The 19,486-nt window shown below is 40.5% G+C and overlaps 1 protein-coding gene across 7 annotated transcripts in view; it reads right to left on the reverse strand.

The window, feature by feature from the left end:
* Positions 1-19,486, reverse strand: part of ACACA (acetyl-CoA carboxylase alpha) — a 244,968-nt gene that overhangs the window by 18,634 nt on the left and 206,848 nt on the right. For all 7 annotated transcript variants that reach the window (XM_025041628.1, XM_025041629.1, XM_025041627.1 and 4 more), the window contains 5 exons: positions 16,726-16,822; positions 13,496-13,592; positions 12,426-12,561; positions 5,691-5,868; positions 3,840-3,952 (listed from right to left, as the gene is read on the reverse strand). In XM_025041628.1, the coding sequence (XP_024897396.1) occupies positions 3,840-3,952; positions 5,691-5,868; positions 12,426-12,561; positions 13,496-13,592; positions 16,726-16,822 (621 nt within the window). The remainder of the gene's footprint in view (positions 1-3,839; positions 3,953-5,690; positions 5,869-12,425; positions 12,562-13,495; positions 13,593-16,725; positions 16,823-19,486) is intronic.

The raw sequence follows: 19,486 nt of genomic DNA on the forward strand, positions 1-19,486 counted from the left end.
ATCCTCACCCGCAACCATAATACTCCATCTGCGGCTGAGGTGTCTTGGGCCAGAAGGTGTGTTGGGTGCTGGGTAGGCCAGGCGAGGGCTAGCAGCTCAGCCAGCGTTGCCTCTGCCTGTGTCAGTCAGACTGTCACTCCCAGGGCACGCTCCGTGTGGCCACAGCCAGGGTGCTGCATGGCAGGCTGCCCGGCTCTCTGGGAACAGGAACATGACTGAGATGTGTGTCTGGAGTAGAATAAAGTTCCACTAAGTGGCTCCTTTGCCTGGGTGTTCTTTGTATGAGGGAGAGGGGCAGTGGGGAACTTACAATTGTTTCACACTTGAGCTGGACAGTTCTATCTAAATTGATTCATCATTTCCCTCTGAACACAAGAGGAGGGCGAGAGAGGACCTCAGGTCACAGCACTGAAGAGACCAGGCTAGAAAGGCCGTCCTGCTTCACAGCCACCCTCCCTGCTCCTGTCTCTGTCAGGAGGTAGGATGCTAGGGAGACACAAAGAGGCCTCGAAGGGCTGGGGCTCTACTTCTGGAGAAGGAATTTAATTTCCTTAAGGCAACCAGAATGGTAGGATGTTACCCCTCCCACAATGACTCTACCAAGCCTCAGTTCTGAGAATCCAGGGTCAGAACGGGTCCAGCAGTGCAAGACTCTGGTGTTTGGGCTCACACCACATTTCTTTCTGGTGTAATTCTTCCCTTTACCTCTATTAAGAATCAATGTATGTACTATTTTCATACTCACTGTTATAATCAGAATTTACCACCTTCCTACCCAACTAAGTATATAAAATGACAAAAGGTCATTTTTTAAAGATAAAAATTCTGAAAGAGATGTTAGCTGCTCAGAAATTAAGTATTACTCGTCCTTAGAGAGGCAATAGTATGCTGTTGAACACTGCCAATCAGTTGTGCACTGGGTTGTCTAAGTGATCTGACAGCACGCTCCCCAGTGCAGGGGCTGATCTGGGAAGAGGTTGGGGACACAAGATAACTTCCACTCCTGTAGGCTTTCTCCTAAATCTGATTTTTTGTCAGTGGAATTGGCTTTAGATCACAAAGGGAGAGAATTCTTGTTTAATTTTGATCGGGCTCAGTATTCAGTTGAGGTCAAATCTGAGGAATCCTTAGAAAAGTAGAACATAAGGAACCAGAATTTTACTCCAGGCTCCGATGCACATTTATTTTATATCTTGGATAATTTATTTAACTCTTCTTTTTTGCCTCAATCTTCCAATCTGGAAAATGAGGTCGTTTCCACCCACTTTGTGAGAAAGCATTTTGGCAATCTCTGGTTCTAGGCACTGAGAAAGAAGCCAAACGCCAAAGGAGCTGGGTTCACAGCATGTTGTTACATCCCTGCTGATTACTGTGTCACAAATATGCCTGGGTGTGTACGGCCTCCCCGAAAGACTGCAAATGCCTGAGAGACAAGATCATTCCTGTTTCTTATTTCCCTTCCTTTATCACTTGCTCCAAAAGTGGACCTAAGCCACAGAGAATGCTTGATACCAAACTGTCGATCTGCTTCTACGGGTGATTAAGACAGAAAGGATGTCAAGCCCTATGTTTGAAAAATGCTTTGCAGATTGAAAGCAAACACAGACTCATCTGATCCTCACATTAGCTGAGTAGGGGTGTTATCCTCACTTTCTAATGAAGATATTGATGTTCAGAGAAGTTCAACAATTTACCTGCGAGCACTATAACCAAGACTTGTACATAGTTATTTTTGTCCCAGATCCCCAGCTCATGTTCCCAAGCTGCCTTGGGCCAGAGCTTACTTCACAATGAGCAGACTAAGGATTCTTTCTCTAGTGCCATTTTGGTCAAGGTTAAATAAATATGGTTTTCTTCAATGCAGATAGTAAATTGATAATGAGGTGATTTGTAACAAGTGATTAAATGGCCATCACTTGGGAATTTCCTCCCTCTCCCCATCCTATGTTTTAAAAGTTAAAAGGTGCTGGGTGAAGGTGGGAGCGATATCACTTTTCCCTCACGAGAAAGAAGCTTCAGCCCCACACCCCTCACACCTAGTCATTCTGCAAACAGATGTCAGAGGATCCCTATTCCTACCGCCCAGTTACTCTGAAGGGATGATAACAGCCATTGGGGGGTTAAAAAGAGGCAGTGAACCCCCAGTTAATGAGTAGGAATTCAGCAGGCAGTGTAAGATAAATGGAGCTTTCTCTGCTTCTGCTAGAGTCAGCATGAACCTCGGCCCTGCGGCTTGTTTGTGGCAAATGGAGTGCGCGAAATATCAAAGGGCAGTGATCCAGAAGAAGACCGACTTTGACAAATTTTAAATTGGCCAGAAAGAAAACCAGCAAAAGAGGGAAAAAAAAAGAAAAAGAAAAAAAAAAAGAAAGAAAAAAAGGAAAAATTATGCAATTTGCTGTGTCCTGCAATTGTGGCATTGCTGCCTTTGTACAGAATTAGTGGTAAAAACAGCAGCAACGATCGCCGGATGCTGGGAGCAATTATGAACCATCTATGTGAGATGCTTATCAGTGGCTGAAGCTTTTAGAGCTTTCTCTGTGTACAGTTGTGAGTAACTTGCTCTTGAGCTGCAGTTACTTTAATTAAAGTGTATGGGGTTGGTCAGAAGTAATTATCCTGTTCGGAGAAGAGGAAAAAAAAAATTCTCAACAACTCTGGGTGGCAATAGATTTTAGAAACAACTTTGCCAATTTCTTGTTGTATGTGTGTATTTCCAGTAAAAGGACCAGGCTGCAGTGGGTTAGAGTTATTGTTGGTTGTTGCCTAATGGCAAACAATGGGACACAAACAGGGTTTATTGTAACCCAAGTCACTGCGTGTGGCAAGCAACCTGGCTCAAGGCTCCAAATGCCAGGATGTGCAGTCTCAGGAGTGCAGGCAAACACTCAGTTTTTGTGTCTCTAGATGGTGAGGATATAAAGAGTCCACAAATGGCACTTTATTAATTAAATTACCATTTGGAACATAAATGAGCTAGCAACTCTCTTTTTTATGCCTTCCATTCACTGAGTTTCACTATCTTTTAAAGACAATCTCTCTGCTTCTTTAGAAAAACTAAAACAAAACAAACCAACAAACAAAAGAACCTCAAGCAATTATCTTTACTAACACAGCAAGGGGCTCAATGGAAGACCTGGGCAGAAAATCAGTGTTTTAAAAGAATCTGAAACTCATTCAGACTCTGGACTCAACACAGGACTCCCACGGTTTCATTCTATGTTAAAATCACAAGCACTTTCCAAAAACTCCAGAAACAAATCAGCAACAGAGCCAGGGCTGGAAGCATAGAGTGCAAATACTCCCAGGGCTATTGCTGTCACAGCCTCTGTTTGGAGGCACACAGTGCACAATCTTTACTTCCACTTCTCTAGTTCAGAATGGCCCCAGAACACCGCCCGGGAAGGTCTCCAGCTTTCCTGTCCCATGACACTGACTCGCATCCCCCAGAAGCAAGGTGGGCTTGTTGTCCAAAGAGACAAGCAGAAACAGGATATTTAAGTCTAGCATATTCCCCGCCTGCTTGGACAGCCCCAAACAGCAACTTCTAGCTAATTATTCTTTACAAGGACATCCATAAGCCTAGAATGACAGGCTACATGAACTACAAGGAAATATCAGAAGAAAATGCGGGTGACTTTAGCCTTTTTAGGGCCCACTTTCCCTCTTATTACACACACTATTTCATTCTATCAGGGTCTTACCATATAGAGGACAGTAAATAAAGATTATCATGAATTTGATCAAATGCTTCAGTGCCTCCTCTTCTGGCCTAGAATGCACTCATTACAAATCAGCTGAATGGCTCATTGATTTGTCAGGAGGACAAGCAGACATACCCAATCGCTCAGCCAAGTGGATGTAGGCTGGGTCCACCCGACGCATGGTTTTCACCAGATCTTTTCTGCGGAATTTGATTTCTACTGTCCCTTCTGGCTCCAGAACTGATGCCCTGGATCAAAGAGAAAGAAAAGAAAACATAACAAAACAGAAATAGAGGCATTTTAAAGGAAGGAGACAACGGAATGAGGCCAGTTACAATTTGTGGACCAGGAAATAGTTTCAATATGGTTTTGCCCACCCATGGTTCACAGAAACAACCCCAGGGAGAGAAGCAGCCACCAGAGAAGTGTTTAAGTGAGGTATGAGAAAGGCCCAGCAAAAAGCAATTAAAAGCATTCTCATTACCACACTAGACTACTTCTATCCCAAAGGGAGAAGAACAGAGATTCCACTACCTACAGCTGACCAGGGTAACGGGAGTCACATTATTTTCCAGGGGGAAATAAAGAGATTATGTAGGCGCAGTGACAGGGGAACAACCTCCAGCACTTAGGTCATATGGTGAGGGGACGAGGCTGATGGGTCTTACGCATAGCTGTCGGTCTGCTGGTAGGACTTGGACACGCCAGGCCAGGCGAGGCAGTTAGAGAAAACATGCTGCCTACTGCTATGGAAATGACAAAGCCAATGCATTGGTCTCAGGTTACTTCTAGTGCATACTAATGTGACACTAAACACCTTTCTTTTTTCTAAACTTTTACATTAAAAAAGATATTATAGCTAATGCTTACTATGTGCATGGCACTGTTCTAAGTGCTTACATAAAAATATTCATAACACTCCTATGCCATCTACATCCACTATAAGGTAAAACACTATTATTACCTTCATTTTACAGATAAGGAAACTAAGGTACGAGAAGTTAAGAGACTTGTCTAACAAGTGAAGGTAGATTTGAAACCATAGTGTTGTTCCAAAGTCTGCAGAAGAATCGGCTTTGATCTGGTATCAGATCAGGGGTTGGGTTAGAACTTAAAAATAATAAATTCCTAAGCACAGAATACAAGCCCAGTGATTTAACAATAAAACTACTGGACTCTCCTAAGCAATTCTGAAGTAGGAAGCTGAAATTTTGGAGAAAAGAGAGCTACAGGTACTCTCATAAAATGACTGGATGTAGGAATTGGGATGGAAATGTCAAGGAAATACAATGTGAAATTTATCTACTTTGGAAAGGTTTAAAAATAGACTATGAGAGGAAGCTGGATTTAATCTTTTTTACTTAAGAATTTTCAGGTACCACCTCCCAACAAAAGCCTGGAATTTTCTCTTGCAGTTCTTGCTGCAAACACTGCATTCTCCAAGGCTCCTAGAATGCCAGAGTGAGACGCTGGACTCTGAGAGCTTTGATTTGGAATCATAGAATGAGGGCCACAAAGGCCACCCCATTTGTTCTACAGACAAGCAGCAGCCTGGGGAGAGTAAAGACTGTCCCCAGTTCCTCACTAGTCAGTGGCAGAGAGCTGGGTTAGGACCCTAGAACTTCAGACTAATGATTCAGTCCTTCCACTCCAACCTGCTTTAAGTTCCCTCCGCCACATACCTGAGAGAGAGAGAGTGAACAGGCGTATCTGAACAGAGAAGATCTCTCTGAGTTTGGGGGTGCTTGGAATAGAGGACTTCATGGTAAAAGAAGCTGAGGTGGGGATCACACCGAGAGAGCCTGACTCCAGCCTGGTTTCCTTCCCACGCCAGCAGACACTATTTAGAAAGTCTGTTTTCCTGACCTTGGAGCCCTCTGGGAATGAACAGACTCAGAGTTCTCTTGGTTATAACATTCTCCAGGAGGAAACCATCAGCCAGAAGATGTTTAGAGGCAGTAAATGGAAATAAGGAAGGAGTACTACCTGCTTTCTCGGTCAGCATACATCTCCATGTGCCGGGGGTTGATGGTGGGATCAATCACGACCCAGGAGCCTCCCCGAAGCTCGGCCTGGGGAGGAATGTAAACCATCACAGGCTGAGAGCATTCCCGTAAGCCATCCACGATATAAGCACCAAACTTCAGCACCTGGTCGTACATATCTATGGAGAATGAGATAAGTTAGAAATCATGAAATAGTGCTTCCAAACACTGTTCACATCATGGCACACACAGAAAAGAATATTTACACGGCACACTGTGCCTCCATGAGGTGACCAGAGGTGACAGGTCTAGAGACTCAGCCACCCAAGTTCGGCCACCCTGAAGACTAAAGGGATTGGTATTTCCACCTGTATTCTATTCAAGACTCCAGGCGATCTTCAAAAGCACAAGAGAAGTAAGTGCATTGTCTTTCACAAGATTCAGCATGCAGACCCTATGGATGGCATATGTTTTATATCCTCCCTGAATTTTTGTAGTCAGGTTTTACCGCATTAATTCATACTTGCTCTACAAATGTTGAGTATTTCTCATGTCAATACGTGATATCTCTCAGTACATTAAGTTTTCTGAAGGAAGGAACTACTCCAGCTCTTTTCAATTCTTCTCATGAAACTTAGCATATGATAAGCTCTTAATATGTGCAGCTAATGGAAATGGATCCTTCAAAAACTGCATCTTTCATCTTTGTATCCCCAGTGTCCTGTCCAGTGCCTGGAACTTGTGTCTGCTGAATGAATGAATGAACACATATATACACATTGTAAGGAATACAAAGAGTAAGAAAAACAAATTAGTTAACAGTTGCATTTTTATCAAGGTTTCAGTGAGAAAAAATTTAAATGCATACGTATTTATTAGAAATGTCACACAGCCACATAAAAAGAGGAGCCACCACTTCATTTTGCTAAAGAGTACACTTTGTAATGTCCCCCAAGGCCAGGAGCAGCCTGAAGAAAAGGGACCCCCTGGTACATTAATAAAGTGAGTCCTTGGAAAGTAGGATCAGTTATTTGTTTCCCAACAATTTATGAACGTCTTCCCATTTCCTAGCTCACTGAAGTCTAAACATTGCTAAAGCCTTTGGTTTATGATTCCAGATGTTTAATGAGTACTTCAGTGGAACCACAATGTGTCCTTTTTAAACATCAAATAACAGGTTCAACTGAGTTCAGACTTTCCTATCAAAGAGAGGATCTCAATTTGGAATAAATCAATTCTGGAAATCCAAAGCAAAGAATTATTTTTCAGAAAGTTAAGAGCAAATCAAATAGAAATTGCTTTCATTGTAGTAACTGGCAAATTAAACTGCCACCTTCTCTCAAGTAAAAATGGCTCTGTATACAAACCATTAGTAAGCATAGTTCACTGTAAGGCACATGCCTTTCTCCATCTGCCCCAACCTGACTGGTCTGTGAAGACTTCGAAAATTCCAAAAATTCAGAAGTTGCCCCAGGGAAAATTCCCTATTCTATGAGGAATGTGTATGGTCATACACTCTGTATGTATGATCAGAGCGAAGACATTTATTCTTTTGAGAGGGAAGCAAAGACCAAAAAAAAATTTACTGCTAATTACACAACTGCTGTATGAAGAGCAGGGAATAAAGGACTTTAAGCGCTTTACGCTAATTCTGTGGTTATGAAAATAATTGCTCAGTTCAAATTATTTTAACTAAATTAATTCTTTAGTGGATATTTCAACCAGTGCTACATAATAAAATAATTGTGTAATTAGCAGTACATTTTTCAGTGCTGCCAAGAGTACAGTCTTAGAACAAGTAATGGAAAGGAGTAGCCCTCAACGGTATCATGCACAGAGAAGAAATAGAAGGCATAGACAAAAGAAGTAAAACAACAGAAAACAGGATAAAGAAAGTCATCCTATGTGAAAGAGAAAAAGTTAGAGGTAAGTGAAGGGAAAGTTGCCAGCCTTTTCACTCTTGTCTGTTAAAGACATACCAACATCAAAATGTGTCACTATACTATGATTAATTCAGCTCCTAAAAAGGAAGAGGGTACTTTATTTAAATTGTACTTTCATTTATTTAATTAAAAAAAAACTTGATTTTATAGTACATGCAAATAATATGGGATGAAGTTTAGTGTGTGAGCATTTTTTATTTTTGTGAAATGGACTTCGGTCCCTCTTTTCCATCATCATGACTAGTTTATTCTATACCGGGGAAGCATGATTTCATATATGTACACATAAATCATTTAATCATCAGAAAATCATTTTGTTCTTCTATCCAAGTTATAAGTGAGTAAACTGAGTCTTACATAAGTGACTGAAGTGGCAGAGATAACAAAACTTGAACCCAGATCTTCTGGGCTCCAAAGTCCGCATTCTACTACCTTGTTCTTAACTCATCATTCTTATTGTAAGGAAAGGGCATGAGGCTGAGGTAATCTGCTTTCCAGCATCTGATAACAAGTGGCTGAGTAAAACAGAAACCAGAAAAGAGATCTGAATAAATGGCTGAATATTTCTAAATTTTGCCTGGATTTTTTGTATGGTCAGTAGTGTCAGAAATTGTACTGATGATACTACCAGCTTGGATCTGACTGCCAAACAGTTATCTTCAGGCCCCAAGACTGGGCAGAAAAGGGGCATCAAGGTTCATTAAAGTTTGAAAAGCAGGAGACTGAAAACAATGCTTCCGCCTAACCTGGAACACCAACAGACCCACAATCCAATCATCAAAACACCCCAAAAGCAATAAAGCCTATTAAAACAAACAAAACAAATAAACTCTACAAACAACATGCTCATACTGAATTACAGCTGCCTCATGCTACACATTTTGAAAAGTAGGTTAAAATGAAGCACTTGGCAACAATCTGGCACACATTTGTCTGAAATCCATATTCAAGACAGAGCAAAAGCACAGCCAAGAATAGCGGTGGAGGGTCTATTCCCAAGGGTCTAGGCTAGACATTAGTCCAGGGTATTTTAAAGCTATCCATACGCTGATTGTCAATTCTCAGGCCATGAGAAATGCAACCGGGAATGGAAAATACCGATAGGTTCTTCACTAGAGAGGCGGGAGCTTGGAGCTGTCTAAGCATTCTGCAAAGAACATCTGCATGAGGTGATCACACACAGCCTTTCCAGTGTGTTCTCAGCACCCAGACACCAACCTTCATTGTTATACAACATGGATAAACCGTGGCAGCCACATGTACCAAACAAGGGAGCAGGGCGGTAGAATGTTTCACAGTGCCCCACTCTCGAAACTGGAACAGATCTTATTGGCTTGGGGAAAGATTATCTGTTAGAAGCTGAAGGTAAACATTAGACGTATACAAGCTGCATGCATACATATAATGTCTCTCATGAGTTCATTATGGCTGGCTGACACTGTATCTCAACATCCAAGTAATGAGAGACTTTAAAATAGACTTTCATTCCAGTTAAAGTTTTCAATAAATGTTTTTTTTATTGTTATTTATAACCTGTCCCAGGAAAAAATAATAAGTATAACATGAAAAGCCAACTGAGAGTGACCCTGTAGCACCAGCAGTGAGGCAGCTTAATATCACTGGGATTTGCATCCTATCAAGCTATTCATGCTGAGGCTGGGACCCTGGTGCTAATTTCTAGTAAATTTCACGCTTGATGTCTCCCTGTTGTGGGTCATTGCCGGTTCGTCTAAATAAACTGCTTCCAAATGGCTCTTCCATCTAAATATTCAGCCAGTTTTTATAATTTAATTTTGCATTATGCTGAATAGCCTTCCGGCCAGATAGAGCTCATTGGAAAGAAAGCACCAATACCATCTTGACATGCTTTTATTTATTTATTTATATTTTTACTGCTCGAATTAGACCTCCTAGGCCGACTAGTAAAGAGTTTTTTTTTTTCCCCTCCACTAATGTCAATTTTCAGCATAGCAAGAGCTGTCTCTAATCTTTTCCTACTCATTACACACAATTTTGGAGTCATTTTACCCACAGTGCAGTCGGCTCCTGGCTGTGTGTTTGTGTGCACTGAGGGATGGCATAATTGTTTATTTTCCCTCCCTGCATAATCCCCACCCAGCATTGAAATCAAAACTGCAAACATCTCCCCAAGGGATATGGAATGACTCTCAGCTTAGGTCCCTTTACATGAGATAATATGTAGAAAACATCCTGACCTGTATGTAAATATGAAGGCAATGCTCTTCCCCCTCCTACTTTCATACCAATCTCTATTTTCCCTAAAGCTTTTTTTTTTTTTTTTTGGCTTAAGTGATGTATAAAGGAATGCAGCAGCACCAAAATTCAGAAGACAGAGCTGACCCTGGTCTGTATCAGGCCAATAACTCATTTTTGACAAGGGGCAGCAAGGGGGAGGGGGAAAGGGAGAGTTATCGTTTAATGGGTACAGATTTTATATTGCAGATGATGAAAAATTGGGTATATCTAGTGATGTTTACACATTGTGAATGTATTTAATGCCACTGAATAGCATACTTACGAATGGTTAAAATGATAAACACTTATGTACATTTTGCCACAATAAACATAACTGATTTCTGAGATCTTGAAGTTTCTCTTGTCACAATAACTAAGGACAACCCCAAAGCAGAGGGGAGGTGGATTAATAATAACTTTCTCAGAAAACTAGATACTCTATTCCAGGAATATTCTAGATCTGGTCCGGTCCTGAGCTCTAAAAATCAGCCGACTGTGCTACACGAAGTCAGACAGATTTGTGTTCCTCTCCCAAATCTGTCATTTTTAGCTACATGATCTTGGGAAATTTATTTAACCTAAGTCTCAATTTATGTAAATTGCAGATAATAATATAACCTACCCCTCAGAGGTGCTGCTTGTGATGATTATGTAAGATAATGCATGTAAAATGGTTAGCACAGTTTCCGGTGAAAAGAGCTCAATGAATCTTAATTGTTGTTGTTCTTATTGTTACAGGGCTAGCAGCCAATCTGGGCCTGAGCCAAAAAATGTAGCAGAATTGAAGCTTTTCCCACAAGAGGAACATGACAAACTTTTGAACTCTGAACTCGTTAGACAAAATATCCAGACTGATTTACTCCTAAGTAATGTCAGGAAGTATGAATTCTCAATACTCCCCAGACCCCAAGAGATGTAACTAAGGAATAATAGCATTGCATTCTCTCTTAAGCCTTAATGTAAATTAAGGAATTTGGGATCAAGTGAAATCGGATGTTAAATGAACCTCATGTATATAAATGAAAGGGGCTCCAGGCTGCCCCCATCCCAAAATTTAATGTAGTATCGCCTTCTTCTGAACACTGTGGTATTTCACTTATACTTTATACATCATGGCTCTATCATCTTTCTCAAGACATTTTTTTTGACTCCTTGAGGCAATGTGTTTCTGACTTATTTTGTTTTGTCTGCAGTAGCTAGCACAAGTCCTTGCACATAGGAACTCAATAAAAATGTGTAGAATTGACTTGTTTAACTTAACTCTCTATATCTCATGGTATTTCCACTGATTTATTATTTTGGTCAAAAAACAATTCATGTTGATGGTCTAAGAAAGTATACAAACATTATTTGCATGTATAGTCCAAGTCTCCCCCAAGAAAAGTGTAAAATGTAGTAGTTCTCTAGCAAATACGGTCAAAGAGAAACTTTTCACCTAAAAAAGCAAAAACTCACCCTAGTCTACATTTTGCCAGGAAGGCCTGGCCATACAGGGCTTTTCCTAGCCAGGTAAGGTAAAGTTGTAGGCATAAGGCTCTAACCTCTCTCCACACATAGTTGACCATCTCTAAAAGGGTAACTTCCAACATTTTCTCCCTCAGAGCAAGAGATGCGCCTGCCCCAAGGTATTTCTGGGTGCCCTATTGAGAGTTCATTCTTTCACATTTCATATGCCCTTATATCTGATCACTCTATTCATCCCAGCAGTATCAACCCCTCCCACCTTCCATTCCTCTAATCCATTCTACTACTTCAGATCCCTGAGTGTCCCAGCCAACCCTGCCCGCGAATGAAGTTGACACCCATCAGCATACTCATTCCCTCTTGATATGTAGCCTCTGGCCTCAGCATGGCCATGAATTTCTGGCCATTGGACAGAGAACTTCATTACTCTAAGAGGCAGAGTGTATTTCCTTTGGCATTCCCTGAACTGTCCGCAGTGGCTCTGCACACAGTGGATTCTCAGTATTTGGTGACACTGGCTGCCTAATCACTAAGCAATTCCCACAGCACAGAGCAGAGCCTTTATAATAGTGGTCTAATATGCTGGAGCCACAGCCCAGGGCTGTCGCTGGATAATAATAAAATATATCTCTAATTATCACAAAGAACAGCCTCTGGTATGGAATTTATTCGTTTTCTTCTGGTAAAGGCTAATTTCAGTATCTATCTTGGTCACTGCGGAGTGTTAAAGAGTAACATCAACAAAAACTATGCCTAGAAAAGAGGGACAGAGACTAGCACAATATCTTTCCCCAGTACCATCAGAACAGTCCATCATTCACCTGTGAAAGCTAATCCACAACAGCAGTCCACCTAGATAACACTACCAGATTGTTCTGATATTTCGTATGGAATTGTAAAACATTGAATTTTCCCATTCAAGTTGCAACTCAGAAGATATGTCAGAGAGAGCATAATCCCCCAAAGGCCTAGGGTGGTGGACATCCATAGGTTCTGCCAAACATAAACCCTCCTCCCCCATTGCAGGGTCAGGGGAATCAGCTATGCCCTCCAGCCCAGAGCAGGCCAATCACCTTTCATCCCACCAGAGAAACCTCTCCAGTTAGCAAAGACCATCAGAGGCAGCCCTTCACGGTTGAAGTCCTTGATAGCCTGAGAGGTCTTAAATGCAGAGTCTGGGAACCAAACCTGGCCAGCCTGCTGGATGATCTATTGGGGAAAATGAAAGAGAAAGACACAATTAACAACACTGTTTGGGGGGGGAATCTCTCAGAGATGAACAAAGTTTGATTGATTAAAAAGTCAAAATTAGACAAACAAAAACTGTTGTTCATCATAAAGCTGTCCTTTGAAGTATATACAAAAAAGATCTTTGACTTTTTTAAACATTCCTCTTTTTAAGTCCTGATTACACTGCCACTCATAGAAGAGGGAAACCGTACTGCTTCTAATGGAAGAAGGCAGTCTCAGGATCGCTGTTCTAGGCTTCTCAAGGGCAACTTAAGTGACTCGACTACATTCCTTCTCAGAACAGACAGTTGTACATAGATCCAAGTCCTCTCATCTCTATGCTCAGTGTGGCTTTTCCTGTTCTTTGGTTAAACACGACACTTGATGTGACCTTGCTGAATAACCTCCTCCCTAGTCTACTCCTCCTCTCATTTTCTGGATCTTGTCAGGATGTGAAAACGTTATTCATCCTTTTAAAAAGGATGGGCTGTGGTGTTCACATTTTGGCAGACTTCATTATTAATTCTAGTGTAGCTCTTCCATGTGTGTGCTCAGAGAATCTGGGACCAAAGAGCCCTCAGCATCATGTCAGCTGCCTTTCTTAAGACTACATCTTCAACAAAAGTAGGTTGTTTTCTAGCATCAACAAGACAACTGTAAAGGCCTATTTTTCAGGCTTGTGGTCCACTTAGAGTCACCTTAAAAGTGAGCATATGATGGTCTGAAATTTAGCTTGTGGTCCACTTAGAGTCACCTTAAAAGTGAGCATATGATGGTCTGAAATCATTAAAGGCTGCTGACTGCCCTTCTCTCTAAAACTGGTAGTTTGCCGTGTTCCCAATATATCCACAGGCTCTGCAGAAGGCAAACATAGCTCCAAGCACAGGCATACAGGGTACCTGAGGTGACCTACCTTGGCTTCAGAATCCAGGTTTGCGGGATCAGCTGGGACACTTAGTTCCACTGTTCGGGTTTCTACAGCAACTACTCCCACAGGTATTCCTCCCAGCCTGATAAAAAATGAGCCACATAAGAATCCAATGTATGTCAACATTATAGCTAGTCATTTACTTTCCAATCTCACATCAAAATATTGGGGAGAAAAACTGGAAACAAATACAGAGAGTGGGGAAATCTGGCTCTTTAGAGGTAAAATGTGAGACTTTACAGATTTGGTGAATATGGTAAATTGTTGTAAATATGGTGGGGAACTACCCTCAGAATCACCCCTATTTCTCACTATAGTATAAATTCAAATCAAGGGTTGTATTAGGGGAGGCTCTGCATTTAGATTCAATAGCCTAGCCTGTATTACGTGCATATGCACACACACACACACACTCTTATCTCTGTGGTTGCCAAATGGATTTTCTCAGCTCACTATAAAGCATCTCTTTGGTGATGATGGAGGGAAATGGTTTGAAGGTAGCAGGAACCTGAAACTTTCAGGAACTGTTTTAATGCTGGCACTGTTAGAATAGAGCTTGAGTTTTCTATGGAATACTAAAACATTGCTCCAGATAAGATGTGAAGGTACAGTAGGTCTTACCACTGGGTGTGTGGAGAGGGAGCATGATGATGAAAAATATGTGCCAAGTGTAAGGAGGTGATTAAACAAGCCCTTAACTTTCTCTTACAATGGAAAAGAGCAATGGGACGGGGATAACTTTCAATAGTAATCTTGGTGAAACAGGTGATCTATATTGGAGGTATATATTTAATTTCCAAGCTATGTCAATTTAAAACACTGTTCAGGAGCTCAAAGCCTCTGCATTTATACTCCATGATATGCTCCCAACTTGGTCCTCAGAAAGATTTCCTGGTAAAAATCAGTAAGAAATAGAAACAGACAGAGGGAAAGGGAGAGACAGAGGGAGAAGGAGAGATCGAGGGGGAGAGGAGAGGAGAAAAGAGAAGAGAATGCTGCAAGGTACAGAGTGAGTCCCTACTCTGGAAAATGTAATTCAATCTTCACTTTCTCAGCTGCATTCCTTAGGGTTGGGGCTGGGACGGGTTATAGTCTCTCATTCCCTCATAGCATCTCCATAACAAACTTTTCCATGAAGGATGGTCTTTGGTTGTTACACTGGCTACTGCAAATGGATTCTTGTTATCACAAGAGGCCTGACAGGGGCCTGAGTGGGGACCACCCACCCCCTTGTCACTTGCCCACACTGAATCAGAATCAAAAGCCCTCTAGACGACCAGACAATGAGCAGGAGGTACACAGGGGGGCTTAGAAATATTTCTGTTCGCAATGATTAACAATCCAACTGGAAACTGGTAATTGCAAAAGCCACCCTAAATCGGTAACTTGTAACTTATATATTAGGGCCCATGTGACCTAATAAAGAACATCTTTATCCGAGTATTACAGTTATTTATTGAACTTGAAAACAGCTCAGAACAACTTCTGTTTTCTATTATACTTCATATAAATTTTATCAGGCTAGCACTTGAAGATGCTACATCTTGTTTTATAGTGTGTCCCTGGACAAGGTGCCATGGAATAATAAAAGACAATTTACAGCCAATAGCACACATATTCCAAACATACATACCAAAGATGAGTTTTGGCAGCACTTACAGTAACAATCCCAGAAGAATACATTTATATTTATTTCTCGAAATGCCATTGCTTTTGAAAGAAGCTAGTTCCATTTGTGTTTTATATACTTGTGAGCATGTGTATGTGTTTGGAGTAAGAAGCCCAGAACTCATCAGATGGAAAGAAAGGAAGAAGTCAGAGTGAGTGTCGCAATAAACAATGGCAGCGCTAACCAAAGGCAAGCTTGACTGATCTTGCTCACAGACATTCCCTATTCTTCTAGTCATAAGTATAAAGTATTATTCTCTTGTTTCCCATGGGAGGATCTAAAAGACCTTAACAAAGGTTTGGCTTTCTGAGGCTTAAAATCTGTCATCTTTTTTTACAGACAGGAGAACTGAAGCTGACTAGATAAGACAAATTTTCAAAAAAGTTGGTTTGGGTGTGATGTGAGATCTCGCTGTAACAAACAGATAGGTCGTGGGTAAAAGGGCTCTCTCTATCACAACCCTCACCTCTGCCTCCCTAGTGGGAATTTTAACAGGCACAAAAATAATTCTCATGAGGACCCAGAAGCCTGCGGTGAGGAAGAAGACCTGAGACTCGAGAGAAAATGAGAGTTAGTCCTTGTGGGTTTCAGTCTGGGCTAACTCCAGGCCTAACTCTTATTCAGAGTTACAGTGGAAGATTCTATCTGTGGGATTTGCCATCTGATGGCTCCTTGTCACTGGCAGCATGAGGCGTGCTGACCTGCTGTACTGAGAGAACCACAAAGCCTAGAATTATTTTCAAGGCTAGAATCTAAATCTCAACCCAATGTGGCATGTTTGAGAATCTTGAGCAGGTGCCACTTTTCACCAAGATAAGGAAAACTGATTGCCCCCGAGAGGAAGGTGAGCTCCAGATGTGGATCCCTGGGGCGGCATGTCTCCGCAGTGCAGAATGAGATTAAGATCAGCCTTGGCAGGTGCTCGTTATGGCGAGCGCTACAGATTATTTCGTGCAGAGCTTGCTGTTGAGTGAAGCACTTCTTAGAGTGGGTATTAAAATTTAATAGAAACTTCAATTTCCCACTTGAAAAATATAGGTATCCCAGCAACCTATTCCAGCTTATTTTACTCACTCCTGTTAGAGGTAAAAAAAAAAAAAAAAATTTAAATTCAAATCTGGTGATAAGCCAATATAGTGCATTTGTCACTTAAATGATCTCGATGCCATGACGGAACTTCTCTCAAGTAAAGTAAAGAGATGAGAGTGATTCACTTGTTACTTATTCCTGAAAGAAAATGATCTTAGGGGAGAAGGGGGTCATTGGTGGGTCTGGCTATTTACAACCCCCAAAGAGCTTTTCTTTCAGCATTATAAAAAGGAAATATTGTCAAAACCAGACTTCAGATTAAACGTATCATTGGAGTGAGACACTAAATGCCTACTGGGAACCAGCACTTCGGTTGTGCTGCATGACCATAATCCAATATTCTTAGAAAGTTTAGATGAAGAGAGCATTATTGTTAAGAACCTATATAATCATGGCCCTTTCCTTTCTTGTTTTCAGTTGTGAAGAAAAAGAGTTCCCAGGACAAAAGAGCTCTTACCTGGCTCTGCCAACCACCACAGTCTGTGCCCAGGGTTGCATGATTTCTGAGAAAGACCCATAGTCAAAAAATCCACTCAACCACTGACCTTTCTGGGCTACAGAAGGAAAGGAAAGAAAACAAAGAGAGAATAAAGATAGTCAATCCATTGAAAATGCACTCGAACTGGCAAATTTAAGGTTGGATTTAGGGGATTATTTTGGGGAGTTTGTTGTGTTTTTAACCATATTATAATAGATGGAAGCATTAGACAGCTGAATGTTCATCTGCCTTCAGACATCATCTCCTATTTCATTTGCTAGGCCACATAAAAAGATTTATTTATCAGCAAAAGCATCATTTATTGTTAAACGATGGGGTTCAGCTAGCAGAGAGCATTGCTTTTAAATAAATAACAGCTTTTTTCAAAACACTGCAAACATTTATCAAAAAGCAGCCAAGTCATTAAAGATGTTTTCAGAATATCTATTTCTATCTTAAACTCAGCTTACTATTTTGTTTGACTTCACTGACTTTCTTTTAATGAAAAGCTAAATGAAAAGCGTTAATGATCAGATGAGAACCCAAATTTAGGGAAAAGGGATTCAGCTTTTCTGCTAAAAAAGCAACAAGCTATACATCCACTTTATTTACAAATGACAAAGTATAATCTTTCTACAAGAAACGGCCATGCTTACATACTCATGACAAATAGTGAAGATATAATGGTTCAGATGCACACACTTAATGTCATCAACCTCCCTTGCATATAGAATTTCCTTCACTGGCAACACACAAAACTTTCAACATCTTAGTTTAAGAAAAAAACTTTTTTGTTCCACAGGTATCCAAGGCCACATAAAAGCTTCTACAAATAACTGTTTCCTAGCTTGCCCTCTCAGCTCATGGTTTCTCAGCGATTCTTCTAATTTGAACATAGCCCTCCGCCCCCTAAAAACCCAAGTCTAAAACCAATTAAAAGTGGAGATCTGAGCAAGCTAACCTCTGCTGACTTAAACAGGATGGAGAGTGTTTTATCAAGACTAAACTTGTAATTACTGTGTTCTACATTCCTTGCCTCTATGGCCCCAGTGTAAAATGTGATCATCCATTTCAAAATTATCTCTCTATCGTGAGCCCAAAGCTGATCGTTTAGATTCTGGTCTCGTGTTGGGCGTCAGTTTGAAGAATATCACAGCACTATCTCCTCTAATAAATGACTTTAACTTTTCACCTAGAAGATATCTGCTTTAACTTATCACAGGGAATCATCTGCTTTCTTTAACGTTTCCACTAAATTAAAATCTGAAGTCACTCGATTTGGGAGCGAATGTTAGCTGCACATAGACAGGAGGATGAATTACTAGGGAGTCAATGAAAAAATATTATCCAAAAAACAGAAAACTTAGTTTATCACAAATTCCATTTTATTATGTAGATCTCATTAATAATGGCCAAGATAATGCATGCGCGCTCTCTCTCTCTCTCACTCTCTCTCTCTCACACACACACACACAAATCTGTTCACCCATGAAAGAAGACTTAAATTTTGATGATAGTTCTAAACCAAACTTCTGACTGCATCAGGATACTGAAATTTTAACTTATATGCTTAGATCATTTTACGATTCTTACTTCAATAACAATGACTTAAACTACAGAATTAATTTCAAAATGGAAATATTTTCTTCTTTAAAAACCTCTTGTCTTATATGTCGATTGGGTGGGGTATGGCTACTGCATGTGGGTTTTATGGCTCCCAAAGAACAGGTCATGTTCAGTTCAGATGCAGAACTCAGAAGCCAGCTAAGATGGCTCCTCACAATTCCTAGGCAAACATTCACTGGATCTTGTTTTGAGTTATCCTAGAAAAGTCCTGGATTTTATCTCGGGCTCATAGTTCTTATCATAATAATGGCATAAAAATGAGAGGTACGGAGAAGGTTACTATGGTGATTTTTCTGGCTATGTAAGAAAAACTATTTAGTTTTATTAAGATTAATAAGAAAAGGCATGATAGCAACAAGTAAAATTTTAAATTAAAATCAACCTTCCTCAGGTGATTTTTCTACACTATCTATAGTTAGGCTTCAGATTAAGTCTCAGCTCCTAAGTAATAGCTGTGTGACCTTGCACAAATCACTTAACTTCTCTCAGTTTGTAAAACAGTGATCTCTTTCTATCTCTGAGAGGTAGTAAGCCTAAATAAGATCGTGTATATGGGAAGTGTTTTACAGTCCCACCTGGCTTAGGGTGGTGCTTGTAAAGGTATGTTAAGTTTTCCTTATGAAGACCTCTTTCTCTTTCAACAAAATCAGTGACTCTTAAATTTAATTATCTTCTGCATTCCATTCTCTTCTTTAAGATACAGCCATTCTTTGAAATAGTCGCAATAAACATGCAAAAAAGAACACTTTCTCAAAAAAAACCCCTGAAAAAATAGGTTCAAAATGTAGCTGCGGATTTGGAACTTTACAAAAGAACCTCCTAATAAGTAAAGTTTGTGAAAACAGCCAATGGACCAACAAATGAGAATGCACATTTGCCTTATATGGAATAACCTCTTTTTTTTTTTTTTTTTTTTTTAAAGTTAGGTGAAATCAGCCCCAAGATGGGGATATGTTAGATAAACATGGAGGATGGGCTTGTTCTTGCTCTATAGATTTATAAAATTAAAAGTTCTGGACAGTCTCTTCATGAATAAATGATCTTACAAAGTGACCTTACATTAATAACTAAAGCAAGTGCCAATACTGCGACCAATATAAGAAGGGCACATGCA

The sequence above is a fragment of the Pteropus alecto genome, unplaced genomic scaffold (genome assembly GCF_000325575.1).
Source record: "Pteropus alecto unplaced genomic scaffold, ASM32557v1 scaffold98, whole genome shotgun sequence".
NCBI classification, from domain to species: Eukaryota; Metazoa; Chordata; class Mammalia; order Chiroptera; family Pteropodidae; genus Pteropus; species Pteropus alecto.